This window comes from Psammomys obesus, unplaced genomic scaffold (assembly GCF_907164565.1).
Source record: "Psammomys obesus unplaced genomic scaffold, mPsaObe1.curated_primary_1811, whole genome shotgun sequence".
NCBI classification, from domain to species: Eukaryota; Metazoa; Chordata; class Mammalia; order Rodentia; family Muridae; genus Psammomys; species Psammomys obesus.
Genome location: NW_026596040.1, coordinates 29,991,569 through 30,010,980, shown reverse-complemented (window position 1 = coordinate 30,010,980; position 19,412 = coordinate 29,991,569). Strand labels below are relative to the sequence as shown.

The 19,412-nt window shown below is 42.0% G+C and overlaps 1 protein-coding gene across 8 annotated transcripts in view; it reads right to left on the bottom strand.

Annotated features, from left to right (window-relative positions):
- Nucleotides 1-18,382, bottom strand: part of Tcf4 (transcription factor 4) — a 341,388-nt gene extending 323,006 nt beyond the window's left edge. For 7 of the 8 annotated variants that reach the window (XM_055622503.1, XM_055622507.1, XM_055622506.1 and 4 more), the window contains exons 1-3: nucleotides 16,519-16,594; nucleotides 15,534-15,625; nucleotides 13,807-13,879 (exon numbers count right to left, since the gene is read on the bottom strand). In XM_055622503.1, the coding sequence (XP_055478478.1) occupies nucleotides 13,807-13,879; nucleotides 15,534-15,605 (145 nt within the window). In that variant the 5' untranslated portion in view covers nucleotides 15,606-15,625; nucleotides 16,519-16,594. Of the gene's footprint in view, nucleotides 1-13,806; nucleotides 13,880-15,533; nucleotides 15,626-16,518; nucleotides 16,595-17,909 lie in introns of those variants that run through there. The other variant, XM_055622504.1, reaches the window with a different exon arrangement.
- Between the last annotated feature and the right edge of the window lie 1,030 nt (nucleotides 18,383-19,412).

Genomic DNA, 19,412 nt, shown 5'->3' with positions numbered 1-19,412 from the left:
AGGGCCGCCGGGCTACACTGGCCTCCGCAGGAGTGGACAACTGCTTTAAGGAATTTGGCTCTTGGAGCTGATGGTTTCTACACTTCTTTCCTTTCTGAACCTACATGGTGAAGAATCCAGAGAGCTCTAGTGCCCAGGAGCGGAGCATCAGTGACTGGCGTAGCTCTACCACAATAGCACCCCAGTGCTAATTAGCTGGCCCAAGCGGAGCTAAAAAGAGAGACCCCTCCGGAGTCTTGTCTCTAACTTGCACAGTAAACACAATGAGGGGGTTGAAAGAGTCCACCTCTTTCTTCGCAGCAGGCCAGACTGAGAGACAATGCTTAAGAGCAAACTAAGATACATGACAGTGGAGTGGGAATAGCCCCAGGGAATCATGGCCAAGGAAGTTGGTGGTAGAAAAGAGCAAGGTGGGACTTGTGGGTGGGATTTGGAAAAATGAGGAAGCTTCATTTCATTGCTAATCAAGAGCTAACAGCTAACCCCCCCACACTTGTTCTACCAAAAGTAGTAAATACAATCAAATAATGATGCTACAGTCCCAAGCAGAGCGCCATATAAATCATGCCACCCTCAAGATCACCAGCAAACACCCTTCAGTAACGCCTTTCGGCTATGCTCTCTGACACTAGACCATGGGAAGAATGGAATCAATCCATCAGCTGTAACATTTGTGATAACAAGCCTAAGCGGCCCATAATTACCAAAGACCCTTAAAGAAGACCTCAGCTCTGTACCCTGGAAAAGCAGAAATGCAAAATCAATCTAACCCTGTTCTGACAATATCTGCGCTTCTTCAGTGCTGAGTGGCCATCGGGGTCGGGAGGGAATGGCGCCCAGAGAGCTGAATTGTACATCCTCAAGTTAGCAAAATGTTAGAGGAAGTCACACACTCGCGCACTTGTACGCACTCTCGCACGTACGCACACACAGGCAAACAAGTACTCACTAGGAATGTTCTCCTATGAGCTGAAGGCACTGACTTCAAAAAAAAAAAAGCTCCAGAAAACCCTTGAATTGTATTGGCCCATAGCAGTCTGAGGGCGGCAACCTAGCTATAACCTGAACTTCCAGAGCCTCACAACTGGCTTGGGCCAGCTATAAGGGGTACTTGATGGGTTCAGGTTCCAGGCTACAGCAGAGGGTTCCCAGGTACCCTCCTGGTGGCCGCCTCTGACATCCTCTCCCATCATGCTCTCCGACCTGATCACCACACCTCACTCTGTGTGGAAGCGCAGGCCAGCCCACTTCATTCATTAGACCTCAGCCTACGCCTGCTCACTTCCAGGCAACCTTTCCCAATTGTCCATCTGGGTCACCTACCCTCCTGGCAAATGTTTCTCCTGCCTCACCTCTCCTACACACAATCTGCTGTCTTGTAGGTCATTTACTCCCTTGATGTCTGCAGCCATTTTGAGGCAACTCAGGAGTCTACGTAGCTTCTCATTGGTTCATTTCCATCTGACCCAACACACGGCGAACAGTTGGACAGTCACCAAATTTTTTAAACTCAAGGAAACATTTTAAATCCTAGCACTCAGGAGGCTGAGAGAGAGGGGCCATGAGTTCTAAGTCAGCCTGGGCCATCACAGTGAGACATGTGTTTCTCTCTCTCTCTGTGTGTGTGTGTATGTGTGTGTGTCTCTGTCTCTCTCTCTGTGTGTGCCTCTGTGTGTATCTCTCTGTCTTTGTGTCTCTCTCTCTCACATATACTCAGAGTGTAAATAAATAAAATAAAATAAAATAAAAACTATGTTACTGCATACACATTATAAGATAAACATTACAGAAATTCAAATATGAAGATAAAAAAGTTATCTTTAGTGTCTTTCAAGTAAATCAATCTCACATTTGCAATTTTTAAATTTCTGCTCAAAAAATGACAAACGGGACATAATTATAATCACTTCCCATAGAGACTCTGGTACTAAATTTGAGGGTACATTCATAACAACCCACCTGAAGGTCCAACTTCCACACTCATTCCAAAGCTTCCTTCCTTTACGGTCACACACACATTCTAAAACTGAGATTTCAATTGGAAATGTGCGCTGAACTGTATTTGAAGCCCATCTTTTGCAGAAGTCTGAATCGATTCGTTTAAGGCCCTTTCCTGATGAACCACGGCAGAACTTTTCGTAACGCCAACAGCAGCACACCCCGCTTAAATGCAGATGCTGGCAGGTGTCATTTCTCACAGTCCCACACATAGCAACATGGTAGCATGGAGCCAGCCTCTCAAGAAAAAAACACTTTCACAAAATGAAGGAATGAATGACGCATCAAAGGAGCACACAGACGCCTATCATTCCTGATAGTTCCATCAATGTTCCATCAACATATTCACATGCCCAAGTTAAAAAAAAAAAAAATATGTCCTTGTGCCATCCCAAACTTTTCAATGTTTCTTTCAGCGATCAAGACATGACCCGATTCTACCAGAATCTTAAGGGTCAAAGAACAGAATTCTTTTAACACTGCAAGACTACATGTTAAGTAAAAGAAAAAATAGTTCTACATAGGCAAAAATTATAAAGAATAACAAAAGTTAATAAAAAAAATTGAGGGAAAATTACAAGTCAGAAGAAAAGTAACCAAGTAGCTAAAAGTAACTAGATGATTGCTGGTGGGATGACTCATGGGTAAGGAAGCTTGCAGCCAGACCTGAGAGCTGAGTTAGGTCCCCGGGACACGTGGCATTTCAAAGAGAACTGTTTCCCTCCAGTTGTTCTCTGCTCTCCACACATGTGATGTGGTATTTGTACACCCTCATATACACAGTACGTGAGTTCCTTATTTAGCTGGTTAATTTGTTAATTAATAAGCTAAAGTACAAGAAGAATCGAAGATCAGAGACCAGAGAAACACTCAATGGATGAAGATGCTCAAGAGGGCAATTATTCAAACAAGAACTAAAACCTAGGACCAACAGAGTTTGGGCTGCTAAGGCTCAGTGAGTATGCACAAGGAGCTGAGTTCAAGTCTTCAGCATCCAAATAAAAAGCTGGGTATGGCTACTCTCAGTATTCTGGGGAGTGGAAACACGATGGTCTCTGGGGCTAGCTGGCCACCAGCCTGCCTCCAAGTAAAGTAACAGACACTAACTCAAGAAAATAAGGCAAAGAGTAGTTCCTTACTCTGGCCTCCATGGACCACTCATACATGCTTGCACGAATGCACACACACACAACACACACACAACAGGGCTTGGTCTTTTCAAAATTATAAGATGAGATCAGGTGTGAAAATGTAAATTTGATTTTAAATGTTAATTAGTACCTGATGGGCAAATTTTCAGGTGTCCCAGTTTGCTTTCTATTGCTACGATAGGCACCATAACTAAAAGCGATGTGGGGAGGAAAGAGTTAGCTCTGTCTTAACAGCTTACAGTTACAGTTCCACCATGAAGGAGAGTCAGGGCAAGAACTCAAAGCAGGAACCCAAGGTAGCAACTGAAGCAAAGGCCATGAATGAATGATGCTTAATAGCTTGCTCTCCATGGCTTGCTCAGCTTGTTTTTTTGTTTTGGGATTTTTTTTTTTTTTCCAGTTTTGGAGGGAGGGTTTTCAAGACAGGGTTTCTCTGTGTAGGCCTGGCTGTCTTGGCACTCAATCTGTAGGCCAGGGTGGCCTTGAACTCAGAGATCCTCCTGCCTCTGCCTCAAGTGCTGATAGTAAAGGTGTGTACCATCACGCCTGGTTTTCAAGTTGCTTTTATATACCACAGGCCCAAGCAGGGCACCACTCCAGTGATCTGGGCCCTCCCACGTCAATCGTTAATCACGAAAATGCTCCACAGACTTGACTGCAGAACAATCTTAAGGAGACACTTTCTCAATTGATGTTCTCTCTTCCCAGAGGATCTTAACCTTGTTTGAAACTGACCAAAAACGAATTAGCACAGTAAAGGCTTTTGCTCCCTAACCTGAGCGACCTGAATTTGATCCACAGAGTCCTCAAAAGTCATCCTCTAACCCTCCACTCACACACCCACAAACACGTGCCAAGTGCACCCAAAATAAACAAAGTTTAAAAGCAAAAGTGTTTACTATGAGAGTAACCTACCCGAGGGCCGAGTATTTCCAGTATAAAGCCCTTATTATTTTAAAAGAGGAAGAGAAGATCAAAAGAACATATAAAATCTCAAGAAAATTTCTTAGTATGAATAGAATATTCTTTGGAAAAAAAAATTTTAATTTTAATCTGTAGCGTACCCAGTTGTTCATGAACAAGTTCTCCCTTAACCGGCCTCAGCCATTGTTTGAACCTGCAGCCACTTCTAACTGGGAGCACCTGCTACACCGAGAGCAGTCACATAAGGACACTTGAAAAGAGGGTTGGTGTACACACGCATATACACAATTTTCCTGCTTGTGATACAACTGTAATAGCTTCTATTCAAAGACTAGAACAGGTTTTTGTTTTCACCAATGTCTGTAAGTTTGGGCTGAGATGAGGCTATCACTGACTCAGCTTTTGAAATGTACTCATGAATTACTACATGACAGCTCTTAAGTATCACACTTCCCTGCTAGCCCTGACCCTGGTGATGAAGGTGGCGACGACAATATAAAAAGATGATAAACTTTCACGAAAGTGCTTTAAATTTGTCCTTTTTCCTTCTGAGCAGGTGAAACACCTCCTGAATTTTGTTAGCATGTTAGAAATATGGATCAGCTTCTTAGAAACAAACACTGAGAAAAGGTTTGTTTAACAAATAATTTTCTCCAAAGAAGCTATCATTTGGGATCCAGAAAAAAATCCCCCCCGAATATCATAGGAAGACTATGAAACTAATTTACATTAAAATTTTTGAAAAAAAAAAAAAAGCCAAAAACAAAAATTTCCAATTTCCACACCCACTGTTATCATTAAGAACTTGTACTTTTGGAAGACACTGAATTATATAATCTGTTAAACTCTTAAAGAAATTCAAATTTAGGGGGAAACACACACACACACACACACACACACACACACACACACACACACACAAAACTGATGTTTAAGAGACGGAAGTCAACACAGGGAACTTCCCAGAAAATCATACTCCAACCAAGGACTATTCGTGGAGATGACCTGGAACCCCTGCACAGGTGTAGCCCATGGCAGTTCAGTGTCCAAGTGGTTTACATAGTAATGGGAAGAGGGACTGCCTCTGACATAATCTGATTGGCCTGCTCGTTGATCACTTCCCCCTGAGGGGGGAGCAACCTTACCAGGCCACAGTAGAGGACAATGCAGCCACTTTTGATGAGAACTGATAGACTAAGATCAGAAAGGAGAGGAGAACCTCCCCTATCAGTGGACTTGGGGAGGGGCATGCATGCAGAAAGGGGAGGGAGGGTGGGATCGGGAGGGGAGGAGGGAGGGGCTTATGGGGGGATACAAAATGAATAAAGTGTAATTAGTAAAAAATTTAAAAAAAAAAGAGACGGAAGTCAGCTCAAAGCCCACCCTACGTGTTTCGTGCTTAGCTGACTGGTGGGCCCACTGGGGAACAAGGAAGGGGTGGCCTCCAGCTGCACTTTCTCTTCTGTCTCTACTTCCATTTCTCTGTACCTGGTTCATAGTCACCTTGATACAAATTTAACCCCTAAATACACATGTTAAATGTTGCTCCTCTATAAGGATCAAAATCGATGTGTTCATGAAACTTTTATCAGTACCCTCTGGTAAGAAATAAGCTTTCAAAAACTAAAATTTAAAAAGAAGTGCATTTGCTTTTTATTTAAACTTCTGCAAAGTGGAGAGGCACCAGATTCTAATCTCAGCACTTAGGAAGCAGAGGCAGGAAAATCAGCAATTCAAGGCCAGGCTGGGCTACACAGCAAGACAGTAGTGATTTCAAACAAACAAACAAACAAATAACGAGCAGGTGCTTTTAACTTACACATGATTGTATCTTCTGAAAGATGTATTTTGATTTTATATGAACTTTCTATGTTTTCTTGTTGGGCTACGTGATCTGCTTGGACACATCTTTCTCCCACAAAATCTTTCAAGTAAAGTCCTTACAACCGCCAAGGACTAAAAAAAGGCTACCTGTCAGCATTCACATAGGTGGCTCAATAGTGAGCCAGGTAAGCAAAAACACCGTCTTCTCCCCATTGACGACATAAGGAACAAAGCTGGAGATGCTACACTAAGATCCCTAGATGTAATAAATAAACACACCTTTCTGCCCATTCATTATCAAATTTTACTCAACTTAAGTGAGTACAGAAGCGATTACAAAGGATGCCAATTTGCATGTTTTTCATGTCTTGCTCCTCAGCCTTTTACAGAATATGAAAACTGCACTGTCCAGACCTATCATTTCAACATTCTCCATGGATGCTCCATCCTTTCCTAATTTAACGGCCCTTTAAAGACTTTGTAGTTAAGCTCTGGTTTGGGAAATTTGAGATTAAAAAACCTTCCATTTGGAGGTCTTGCAATTCAGCTAAGTACCCCAAAAGGGAATGTTTAAATTAATGGAAGATTAAAGCAAGGAAGAACATTCTAGAAGGTATTCCATAATGGGGCTCTGTCACCACCTTCTCTATTTTATTGAGAAAATAGTCTGTTCCCAAGGGGCTGAAAGTTTATATGCCAACCATCAGACTAGTTTAACTATTCAAAGTTAAAAATGTCAGGGGGAAAAAAAAAAGCTCGTAATGGAAATGCTGACAGGCCATGAAGTAAGCACAGGCAGGTGCCCTGCCACCAGGGTCATAATTCAATCAAGCTGGACTCTGACGTCATCTGTTACAGAAAAAAGGCAAATGGTTTATGAACAGCACCAGAACCCCCGAGATTAAATTACAGCCCTGATATTTAATCACGGGTCTTACTATGTTATTTTTAATAACACAATGCATTTTAACAGTTATTCGTCAACTGCCTCAGCCAAATTAGACCTTGCGATGACAAGAGCGCCCGATTATAATGTCCATCTAGCACCATCTCAGTTTTATTATTTCTTTCAGAAATGGTAGATTATATGTTTTTTTTCCCTTTACAAATATATAGTTAATAACAACTGAGCAGGCCAAACCTTTGCTAACAGCAGCACAGCCACTGTGACGGGAGGGCTGGGACACATGTACTTATGCCATAACCTACTATATGATTTCAGGAAGAAATATTTAACCCTCTCCCAAAATCTTGATACTTTGTCACAAACTAGAGTATCTCTAAATACACATACAAGTCTAACTTTCCATAAATTATCTACTTAGACAAAAAAAGATGTGGTGCGATTTTCTTTTGGGTTCCCTAAGGGTCAGAATATAAAACTTTCAGAGTGATAAAGGCTTGCATTTTACAATTCACCTAGGATGACTGATCAGAGGGGCATCCTACCACATAAGAATACATAAGCCAAAGTTTCCAGAGGCAACATCAACAGCAGCAAATGAAACAGGTTCTTTACAAACTAATGTACAAATACTGCCACACGTGTGAAGAGTTGTTTGCAAAACAAATCAATACAGGCATATCCAACAATGGATCGCAGCTAATAAACTACATATAGTAATTACTACAATGGCAGTCTAGAAAGTCATTCATTACATGTTAATTGTCACACAAAAGTACAAAAGCAGCTATCTAAACAATTGAGTGGCTGCACCTTTAAATAAAATACTTTCTTACAGGCCTAACACTCATCCACAGGAAGTGATTTTAAACACACCTGGCTATTTGATATGCTGATTAACTGGACCTTTATTTGTTTCTGAAATGAAAGCAAATGCAGCAACCTCATCGGTGCTTTCGCCATTTCTGGGGGTCTAACGTAGAGAGATGTCTGTATCTGTACACCTACATACATGGCTTATAACAAATTGCCCATCTTCCTCAGAGACTAAAGTGTTACTCATCTCCTGTCTCTCTTAAGCATAAAGAGAGCTGTGATTAAAAATATCGACCTAAACACCTAGCTTACACTGAGTCTAAATGGGTCAGGCACTGGAAAGAGGATAAATCCTGTGTAAGCTTAGAAAGTTGGTGGCCAATTTTAAAATTTTTAATCAGTGTAATTAAGAAAACTGTAACAAAAATAACCTTTCAAAAAAGCCTATAATATGCTTTCCTTTCTCTAACACCTAGCTTGATCTAATTAACTTGGAAGAACACCTGGTCATAAAAAAATAGCTCAACAATACAAAACTAAGCAAAGAGTTGGGGGGTCTTCTCCTACCTGGCCCCCATTTTGATGTCATGCCTCTGTAAGAATCTGACTTAACCAGCACACATATACATTCTAAAGGCTTGGCCAAGAACATTTTAGTTCAAGACTTGTAAACTGAAGAACATTTCAAAACACACCATGTTCCTTATGAGGCAACTTGAGATCTGTTATCTGGGATTATGGGAACAGATCTCAATGGCATTCTAACACTCAACCTTAGTGATCACAGGCCTGAGGCCACCAGCACTCAACTCCAGGCCCTGAACAAGGTTGCAAACTCCCAGTATAAAATAGTTTACCATTAGAAGTAAATGTTTAATCTGTAAAGCCTACAGAATTACTTTGTTTATCAAAGCAGATGAAAGCAAAAAGGAATAATTTTAAGCTCAAAACAAAACTGTTTATATGACAGTCTTTACTGCTCCATGATTCTAACCATTTAAGACAGATTCAAGCAATTAACAGCATAAACTTTCATTACATAGTTCTATTATATATGTTTATGTGACTTCGCTCTTCATCTGTTATTTAAGTGATTTCCTCATTACAATAGTAGGAGAAGGATAATTTGCTGATTCTGTCAAAAATGCTAAGCATTTCAGTCTCAATAGTTCTTGGATCTCCATGCTTGTTTAACGCATTTTATTTACTTAAGTCAGTGTCAAATAGAATACCCATTCTCCCCTCTGAATTTAGAAAACTAACACTTAAGCACACGTCTGATAATAGACATATCAAAACTTTCATACTGTTTACTCTAGGAATGCAGCCTGAATTTAGGAATGCATAGAGCTTGAATTCCATTTGAAAGGCCTAACAATGAACTGCATGCTTTTTTATATTGAAATAAGAAGGTCTTATTTGTTCAGATATTAATAGATGACACTGGGTTACTGCAATTTCATATCTGATTATTTACACAAAAATAATTGAAAATATCTTCACTGGGACCCACATAGCTGCACATAGATTTCCCATTTAAGAAAAAAAAAAAAAAAAACACACACACACACACACAACTTTTAAAATATCTGCTATTTAGTCTCTGTAAAAGTAATGTGATAATCTGAGAACAATATACTAACTCACATTGAAATCCATCAAGTTTAAAAGGGTAACTTAATCTGGATACTGAGGCAGAAAAAATCATGGGTATGGTTTGTAGCATTACCTTAAATATATATTTTTTTAAATTCTTTCTACTCTAAAGATCATAAATAGTTTTTCATGCCAGGCCTCAATATTATATTTCATAGCTATATAATCTTGAAAAAAATGAGCTGTCTGGTTCTTGATGCCTTTGTGTGGGCTTGTATGTGTGCCTATGTGACTATATGTCTATGTATGTTTGAAGGATTATAAAGATTTGGGTCTGGGCAGTCCTGAATTTAAATCTAATTTCATTACGACTTGCCTTGGGAACACATGGCTGAACACCACTGTGCCTCAGTTTCCTCATCTATGAGCTGGGCGTGGTAATGCTTTCATTTACTTGACTTCTTGAGAGGATTAATGCTAGAATAAACTATACAGTACAGAGCATAGCACCTGGCACAAGAGGACGCACTCTGACTCCAGCTCACAAGCATCTTGCCCAGTCCAGAGGAAGCTCAGGGACACCAGGCAAGAGGGAACAATCAATTAGCTAAAACAGAGTTCCAAAGCTAAGCAAAGTGTTTCGAGGGCACGTGAGCAGATGAGACCCCTCCCAGGGCACAATCCTGAAATACCATGATGGCTGACAAAGGACAGCAAAACAGTGCTGAGCCTAATATTATTTACAATATAAAGTCTGCCAGGCCACAGATATCAAATTAAAGCCAATCTTCAATACTAAGAAAGGACAGAAGTTTCTCACTTGGGCTCCTGAGTTTTACAACCACCATGGACTAATCACACACACACACACACACACACACACACACACACACACACACACACGAAGAAGACAGGAGAGTAGGGAGCATCAACTCCACAACACCCTCAAGAAAAAACAATTTCCTTCCCATACCATCAAAAGAACTCACACTGACCCAGGTAGCAATGAATACAGGATGGGAGCCCTTGTTTTTTGTTTTTGTTTTTTTCCCTGTAGCACACGTAAGTGCCCACTGAGGCTGATTTTTCCCAGGTCAATAATGACTTGACTCAACTGACGTATCATTTTGATGTCATGGGGGCGTCATGAAAGCTAACTTATATGAAAGCCAAAAACTGTTTTCCCCCTTTCTAAAATGGGCTCAGGGAGAGATGTGCTATTGACATTCCTCTCCATTCTAACACTGGTGTGTCTGGCAGTCTTTACCAACTGCTGACCACCTAACAACTAAGCAACCACAGGGGAAGAAGCCTCCACTTTTAAACCAGAGGGGCAAGACGCAGGTTCCTTCTCAGACGCGCTGTTCACATGTGTTAACAGATGCCAACAGAGCTGACCCAACGGGGTGTTTACTATATTTTCATTTTAGTAGGTCAATTTAGAAATGATTTTTTTTAAATGATGCCAAACTCTGGTATGTTTATCTTTTGTTCCCGAAAGCCTCAAACATAATCAAATAAACTGCACATTTGTTATGTCAGAAAATTAAGCCTCTACTCATCCTAACACACAGATGCTTTCTTTTGGTGACTCAGTCTTTTTTTTTTTTTTTTTTAACGAGAATAATTTTCCAAGCAAGTAAGCAAGCATGTGGATGCTTTAGTTCATTTTAAGATCAATGATATAACAGATATCAATTACCATATAGGTTAGAGCTAGCCTTAAAAATAAATCCCAGAGCCACCAGTTAAGGTCATGGTAGCTCTGGTCCATCCTGGCTGAACAATTTTACCAAATTCTAAGCGGAACACCTGCAAACATCAAACAAAAACTGCTGGTCCTTTCCTGGGTTGACAAAAGCCTTTCATGTGAAAAATGCTCCCTGGGAATGTCAGGCTAGAGGCTCAGGTTACATTCCATTCGCCCTAGCAGCCTTACCGTTTCTTAAGGTGGTAGGAAAAGCCATGTTTGTGGAATGAAAGATTAAAGAGAATCGGGCCACACTCTTTTTCATTCTCACACTGAATATCACGTATTAATGAAGTCAACAGCTATTGGGAACTTGCAGCATGAAAGATGAGCAGACCTCACTTTGAAAGAAACAGCACTGATTTTTTTTTTTTTTTCAAATTGGAGTCATTTACTTAAAGTCTAGCTCTCTCTTTTTTTTTTTTTTTTTTTCCCTGAGTCCAAGTTTCAAAGTCATACCTGAGTCCACCCAGGAAAATAAATATAAAACTTGAAGTAACTTTAGAAAATATTCCTTACCTAAAGTTTTCTCACTCATGCTTCCAGTTAAAGGGCAAGGTGCAGTTTGCATATTTTTTTTTTAATTATGCTTTAAAAAAGGTGTGTCTCCTATCTTGTAGAAATATAGGCCTGGTTCTGATATGCCCTAAAAGATGGGGAAATGAACATTCTGCAGCCTCTGTATCCCAGCCACCATCCTCCTGCACAATATAAACGCACTGCATTTCCAAGCAGGAAGGCAAGATAAAAGAGCCCGGCCCCTTCTACCCTTACAAGGTAAACATCTGGACCTGAAAACCACACCACTGGCACCAGGTAGCTTTAAAGTTCAACACCTTGAAGAAAAGCTCTGCATATTCATTAGAAATAGCCTAACAGTTCAGGAGGGATGAAGTCTCTTTCTGGGATTATGTATACATAAACATAACACACACACACACACACACACACATCACTGACCAGCTTTAAGTTTAGATATATGATTACTTACCAAATGAATTAATACATATCCAACTTTATCCATCCTAGACTGTCTACAGACACTTCAACATTTCAACAAGGACTTTAACTGAACACGAACACAGAATATGAGCTGAATAAAACAATTGTCTTTTAAAATTGAACGTATTTCATACTTCTGGTTCATCTTAATAAATTAAATCATAGCTAAAGTAATAAGTTAAGTTATTCCAAATATATCCACCTTTACCACAGTACAAACAGTATTTTAGACTAACTTTGAAAGTAGTCAATCTGGGCCTGCCTGACATCTACTTTAGTCAGATTTCAATTATACACACATTTCTTAAGTAAAACATGAAGGAAATTATTGCCAGACATAAAGTCAGTATTTTGATGGTGTCTACCAAAAGCACTAACTTGGCTGCAGGACACATTTGCCTTCATCTTCATTTCAAGCATTCATGTTAATATTTTCTGTCTTAAAAGCTATATAAAAAATACTATGCAGAAATCTGTAAACTGTAACTAATACTAAATCAAAAATTATAAATAAAAAACAAGGAACCAGTCACAGGGTTCAAACAATATAGTACACATATTGTCAGCAGTACTTTTTTATCAAATACCCTAAAAATGCTAAGGGAAAACTACAGGAGACATCATATATTTTGTAAATTATGTTAAAGAGAAAAAAAAAAAAAATCCCCTAAACTTGTGGGAGCCAGTAGAAGTAACTTTCTTGGAAACCAGCAAGTTTTTAAAAGGCATTAATTTTATAAAGAGATAGAAATTATACAACTCCTATAAGTAAGCACATTTTATTCTGGTTGTTACTGTACCAGATTATTTATATATATATAAAATATCCAGAGCTGACAGACAAGCTGTCACTGGATATATGTCACTGGCATCTCACAGCTGTGAAATGTCAACATTTACCAGCCTGACTTAAGAGCAGTGCTACCTTGTGGACTATTGATACAGCATGGCCAGAACTCTAAAATCCTACAGCTGCTTAACAGGCATCAATGGCTTTAAACCCTGGACGTAAAGGACAGCAGACAACAATGTATTGACTCCCTGTTTGAAACTGGTTGGCCAAAGAAAACAAACACATCTTACAGAGACATCACACATATTAGAAGTCCCCACTTTTCATAAGAGACACTCAGAGGGCCCTATACTACAAACTCCTCCTCAGATGCCAGATAACCACTGTGCACACAGATTCCTTTGTGAATACCGCTGCCTTTTTTGTAGAAGCATCGCGCGAAGAAGTCTCATGTATAAAACGCTAAGTCTCTTCACATCAGCAACATTAAAATCACTGCATAAGTCAACAATAAAGGAGGGAAAACAAACAGCTCAGGCACCCACCAGATAGTTTAAAGATAAATGAATTCCTACTTAGCCTCTCAGGCTAGCAAAAGGCTATTTACAGACTTACAGGAAAAAACTAAGTGCCGCTTTCTTTAAGACGGTTAATTGTACACAGAACCTAATAGCTGGTATTATTTCCCCTTTTATGAAAGTTAGATTTGTTCCCTCTATTTTAAAATAGAGAACATGGATTTGCCCACATATTATTAACATCAGTCTTATGTTCACATGTTCAATTATAACCATATTTTTTTAAAATCACTTTTAAATTAAGTGATGGAATTCTGATATGGTTTTCTTGATTTAGAAATAGGTCTCACTTTAATTGCGAAAGGCAACATTCTGTTTAAGTTTGCTTCTGATGGATGAGATAACCACATCATCATAGGCTAAAAACTCAATGACTTCTTTCAGAACACTTCAACAGAGCCAAAAATACACAAAGAGTAAATAAACAAGTAAGAACATTGAACTTCACACCAAGAAAAGAATTCACATACTTGAGCCAGTAAAATGTCCACTCGCCAAAGAAGTTGGTCCATTTTTCCCACTGCTTACAGGAGGCGAAAACATCTAAAGGAAACAAAGAGATGGCAGAGTTGAAAAGAAGACATTCGTGGCTTCAGAGTTCATCAACGATCTTTCACTCTTGATAAATAACCTGGAGTTAATGCTAAGGCTCTATTTAGTAAAAACATATTGCCATCACCATCCAACTTAAAACTAAGCCAGGCACCTCATTCCAACCTCCTCCCCCCTCCATTACCACTGTTCTATCTTTCTCCTCCTCGGGTGACTGAGATTGCTAGACAGTCCTACTACATTCTGAACACAGTCCCCATGGCATTATCAAGATATAGATTGGGGGACAGCAGCCTTTCTAGAGAACACTATTTGACAAAGGAGAAGAAACAGTTGTTTGTTTTATGCTGAAAACCTTGGACATAAATGTGGCAATGTCCATTTCCATCTTTTACAGGACTTGTCTGTCATACATGAACCCAAATAAAAATAAAAATGCCACCTGCAATAGATTCTCACTTCAGCTCAAACATGAGAGCAATGTAGGCCAGTCAGTCTCTCTCTCTCTCTCTCTCAGAGTCTCTCTCTCTCTGTCTCTCTCACTCTTTCACTCTCTCTCTCTCTCTCTCTCTCTCTCTCCAGCATTTATTTCAGCCCTAATTGGTTTCCCTCTTTTCCTCATCTAGTGCATTTTGCACACCTTCCCTGAGTCAGAGCCTGCAAAAAGTAAAAGAGAGAATGGAGAAAGTGCAACAAGCAGAAAGGGGCTGCAAAGCTGCCTGCGGGCTCTGCTTCCTGCCAAAACTTCGGAGAGCCATTTCTCCACAGGGTCTACAAGAGCAGCAGCAGTGGCAGCCAGCAGCGGCAGCGGTGGCGGCAGGGGCGGCAGGCGCAGCATGAGAGGGAGCCCCACTTGGAAGGTGGTTTGGATTTTATTTGTGTTTTGTGGATTCTTCTGCTTTTGCTTTACAAATGCATCTTACACCAAACTCATCTGGCATTAAAACTGTATCCATGCTCCTGGCATGTCTAGAACTCACGGGAAGCAAGGGGGGACGGAGAAGGACCTAAGGAGGAAAGGAGGAAAACTCCACAAGTGTGTAGGGCCCTCCTTGCGCTGATTACAAGACTGTAATTTACTAAAACAGTCCAAGACACTCTAAAGAACGTATGCTCAATTTATGCATAGGAGTTTCCAGAATCCCAAAAAAAGCTACCAGGAGGCAGCCAGGAGGGACCCAGTGCACCATCCACCTCAACTTGACAGCAACTGGCTCTTCCATTTCCCAAGTAAATAAGTAAGTAAATAAGATGTGGAGTAGCACACGAAGTTAGCCGTTCACTCTGTGTTCAGATGTAAACAACTTTTCGGTGGACTTAACAGTTTCAAGGGGTATCTGGTTTTCCTTCCTGCTAGAGTGAGGTTCCGTTATTTGGAGAAATTGGTAGGTAAAGAAGTCAAGGCAAGTCATTAGACCCTTTAAGAAAAAAAAAAAAATATCGAGTTTTCCACATCCCAAAATTAGTTTAAAAAAAAAAAAATTGTCAAAAGGTCCCTCACATTTTCCAAGGATTCAGCCAATTAAAAATTATCCCAGTTTTTCACATTACTATGGGTTCCTAGCTGAAGTGTTGGGGGAGGGTTGTGTTTTTTTTTTTTTTTTTTTTTCCACAGCTGTTGTTAGTTTCCACCGTTCTTTCTTACCGCACTGAAATCCAGTAAATCACTCAGCTCTTTGTCCGTCCCTAAGGCAGCCATTCGCTGTTGGTGATGCATTTTAGCAAAATCACACAAACCTAGAAACATGGAAATAACCGCAATCAGAAAATCCAGTCCCAATCCTTGGAGAAAACACAATCGGATTTTTGGAGACTGGGGGGGGTTGGAGGGGTGGGGGATATAAGGGCGGATGGGATGAAGGTAGAAAAGGAGGGAGGAATGGGAGAGTTGTTGGGTTTTGTTTTGTTTTGTTTTAATGGAATAGGCAGCAGTAGCAAAAAGAAAAAAAATAGCGATATTGTATTTCCAAAGAGACGATCAAACTAGCAACATCCACTATAAAACCAGATCGAGGAAAGAAGGGGGGGGGGGTAGCCGCTCCTCAGCGCATCAATTTATGCAACAGGAGGTAGAGGGAGAAATGAATGGATCTCAGAGAAAAAGAGAAACTACTGCACGAACCGGTCTCAACTTTCCCCCCAGCCTCCACCCCACCCCCTCACACGCACACACTCACGCGCACACACTCGCACACACTCACAGCAACTCCCCCCCCCCCACACACACACACACACCACCCCCCTGCCCTGCAAAGTAGCTCCAAAGAAATTAAAGACCAGCGTCTCTGGAGTGCAAACCGCTCCACGGGGGGTGGGGTGGCCGGGGAGGGGGTGCCCCAGGAGAGGCTCAGGGTCCTCCAATTGTCCCGCACCCCTAATTTGTGAAAGAAAGGGTTGTAAAAAAAAAAAAAAAATTGAAGTCAGGCCCATTGGCAAAGTGCGCTGTGCCCGGGAGCCCGTCGGGCCCGGAGGGGGCGGAGGCCGGGGGAGGGGACGCCGCGGCTTCCGAGCTCCCGAACCCCGGCGGGGACAGCGGGGACCGCGGGGTCCCCCGAGCGCGGCCGCCCAGCCCGGCCCGGCCCGGCCCCGCCGCGCATCCGCCCAGCCGGCCCCGCCGCGCCGCTACCTACCGCCCGCGCGCGACGAGGGGCTCCCGGTGCAGCGCCGGCGCCCAGGCGGCGGTCATGTCTATCCCCCTGCCTCCGCCACCACCACCACCGCCTCCTCCTCCTCCAACCGCCGGCGCCCGCGCCCGCTCCGGCTTCCCCGCCGCCGCCGCCGCCGCCGCCGCCGCCGCCGCCGCCGCCGCCGCCGATCCGCAGACACACAGCCAAGATCCCTGACTCTTAACACCAACTCTCTCTTCTCCCGGGAGGGGAGGGGACGAGGGAAGGGGGGAGGGGGAACACGGCGAGGCGCACGGAATTGCAAGTTCAGCAAAGAAATGGGTGGGGGGGCTCCGGCGGGGAGACGCGGCGCTCCGGGCCGGGCTGCCTGGGGAACACCCCCACCCCGAAAAAAAAAAAAAAAAAGCCCAACACCTCCCCCGTCTCGAGGAAGAAGAAGAAAAAATAAAAATAAAAAAACCCACCAAGGAAAAAATCACCCAGCACCTCATTTTCCCTCTCTGATCGCCAGTTACATTCTGAAGCCTTAACAGTTCAGGGTTTGCCGGGTTCTTCCATCCGAGGCACTTTGAAATTGATTCGAGTTTACATCCCCTCTCACTTCTCTCTCTCTGTCTCTCTCCTGTCTCTGTGTCTCTGTCTCTCTGTGTGTTTCTCTCTCTCACTCACACACACACAAGCACAGCAAGCAAGTTTTGCTTTGCTGCAGATACACGTGACGCGTAAAGACTTTGCCAAGACGAACAATATTTTTCTTTTTCATACAGAAAACCCTTCCACATTTTTTCTTTTTTTTTTTTTTTTTTTCTAGGAAGATATTTTGTTTGGGTAAGTTTTGCGTTGGGGGTGGAAACCTGAATCAGACTTTTCTTCCTTTCATCCTTTTTTTTTTTTTTTTTTTTAAACTCACACAATCGGACAGCTTCAAACTTTGTTTTAAAAAGAAAAAAAAAAAAAAGGCAAGGTAATTTTAGGGAATGGATATGGTTTTGTTTTTTACACTTGAGTTACTAGGCACTCCAAGTCCGCGCTCGGCAGCACTTCAAGTTTTCAACTCAACATTTACCACTACAGGCCCTACATGCTCTTAAAACACACTTTTTTCACACCACTTTTTAGCATTAAAAGAAAGCTTCAAAATTACCTTTTCGTAATAACACGCGTGCTTCACCCGGTATATGCAACATTCACTATTTCCATGTTAAAGAACACATTTGCCCAACCCAGGTATTGCTGGATGTGCGAGTACGTACCGAAATGCATGCACACACGTTTTCCCATTGGCAATTATTTAATAGCTTGTTCCTTTTGTTTGAATAAAACATTGGGATCAACATTCTAAAAATGCAGTTCAATTACAAACAGTTTACTCTGACAGCAAATTGTAACGTTACCTTCAATGGCCACAAATATGCTCACAATATTCCAAGGAAAGAGACTTTAAAAAGAGAGACAAAAATCTTCTGCAAGTACTTTAGTATCTCACATGTGTATCCCCCAAAAGAGTATTTTAAGTAGTAGTCAGTCCTGTTCCAGGGCTAGCCACAGATTACAAGACTATGCACCTGGCTCTGGTTTTTGCATTTTCCATCATAAAACTGTAACAAAATTCCCTCCCCCAAAAAAGAAATCATTAAAAAAAAAAATCCGACAACTTTTTCTTATTGTTTATAAAAAATAATCAACACAGGATAGTTATAATTGTTCTTCAGTCTTGTTGGTTGTAATTTTTGTTCTTCTCTTTCCAAGTCCTAAACTTGTTCCAAGTTTAGAGGCGTCTCATCATCATCCTCCTCCTCCACACCATCATTGACTCCCCCGAGGAGTCACATTGATAATAATAGGTTTCCCTGAAAGAAACATTGTAATCCATTCACATCCGGGCACTGCGGCTTATAACGAGAAGGCGCTGCGGCCGCGGCTGCTCCACCAGACAATGACTGGGGAGGGGCGGGGCGGGAGCGCGCGACCATAGAGTGGTAAACACTTGGCGTAGAGAGGCCGCCAAGATGGCGGCGCGCTAAGCCACGCCTCCTCCGGGGACGGGGGCGGTCCCGCCGGCGGGTGGGTCTCAGTCTCGACTCCCGGAGCGCGCCTGGCGCCCTGTCCGGTTTCAGGCCTCGATCCCAGACTCCGAGTGTTGTTCCCGCTGCGTGAATGAACTCGCCGGGAGGCCGGAAGATGCCGTCAGGGTCTCACGCAACTGGGTCCCAGCCTGCGTGGATGCGGATTTTTCAGCCAAGCTTGGGCGGCAGGGGGAAAGGTCACCAAGCCAAGTGTGATCCTGGGCTGGAAGAGTGGAATGTATCTGCTCGGTGCCCAGCCCTTCTTTTATAAGGGAAGTGTGAGAACCTGGTTAGTGCAGAAGTCTTCATTTATTGATGTTAGACTCACATGGCTCTTGTACCATAAACTATGACTGACTCAACTTCCAATTTTAGCCAAACAATTTACCCTATCAAACCAGTTTTTTAGTCAGTGAATAGCAATGAGAGACCTTGAGGTATCTATATGGTCAGTATAAAGGTGACGCTACTGCTATAGAAATACACTGTTTCCATCTCTAATTTCTTACATACTCACTGGTACAACTAACTTAGCGATTTTCGGTTGTAGATTCCCAGGTCTGTAAAGAATAGTGTCCAGTTGTTGCAACAGAAAGTTTATTCTCTTCCACATATTGTTTAAGAATTTCGATGCAAAGAATGGAGCTAGAGTATCGGTCATTTTACTTTACAGCAACAGAGGCAAGTGAAAGAGCCTGACGCAGATCAGAAGTTCAGTGAACGGCACAAATTCGCCTAGGTGAAGCTGTTATCGATAGTAAGTGATAGAGCCACCTCAGAATGGCGATCTGTGACCAGAGTCCACATTCACCCGTGCTCCCAAGCCATCTG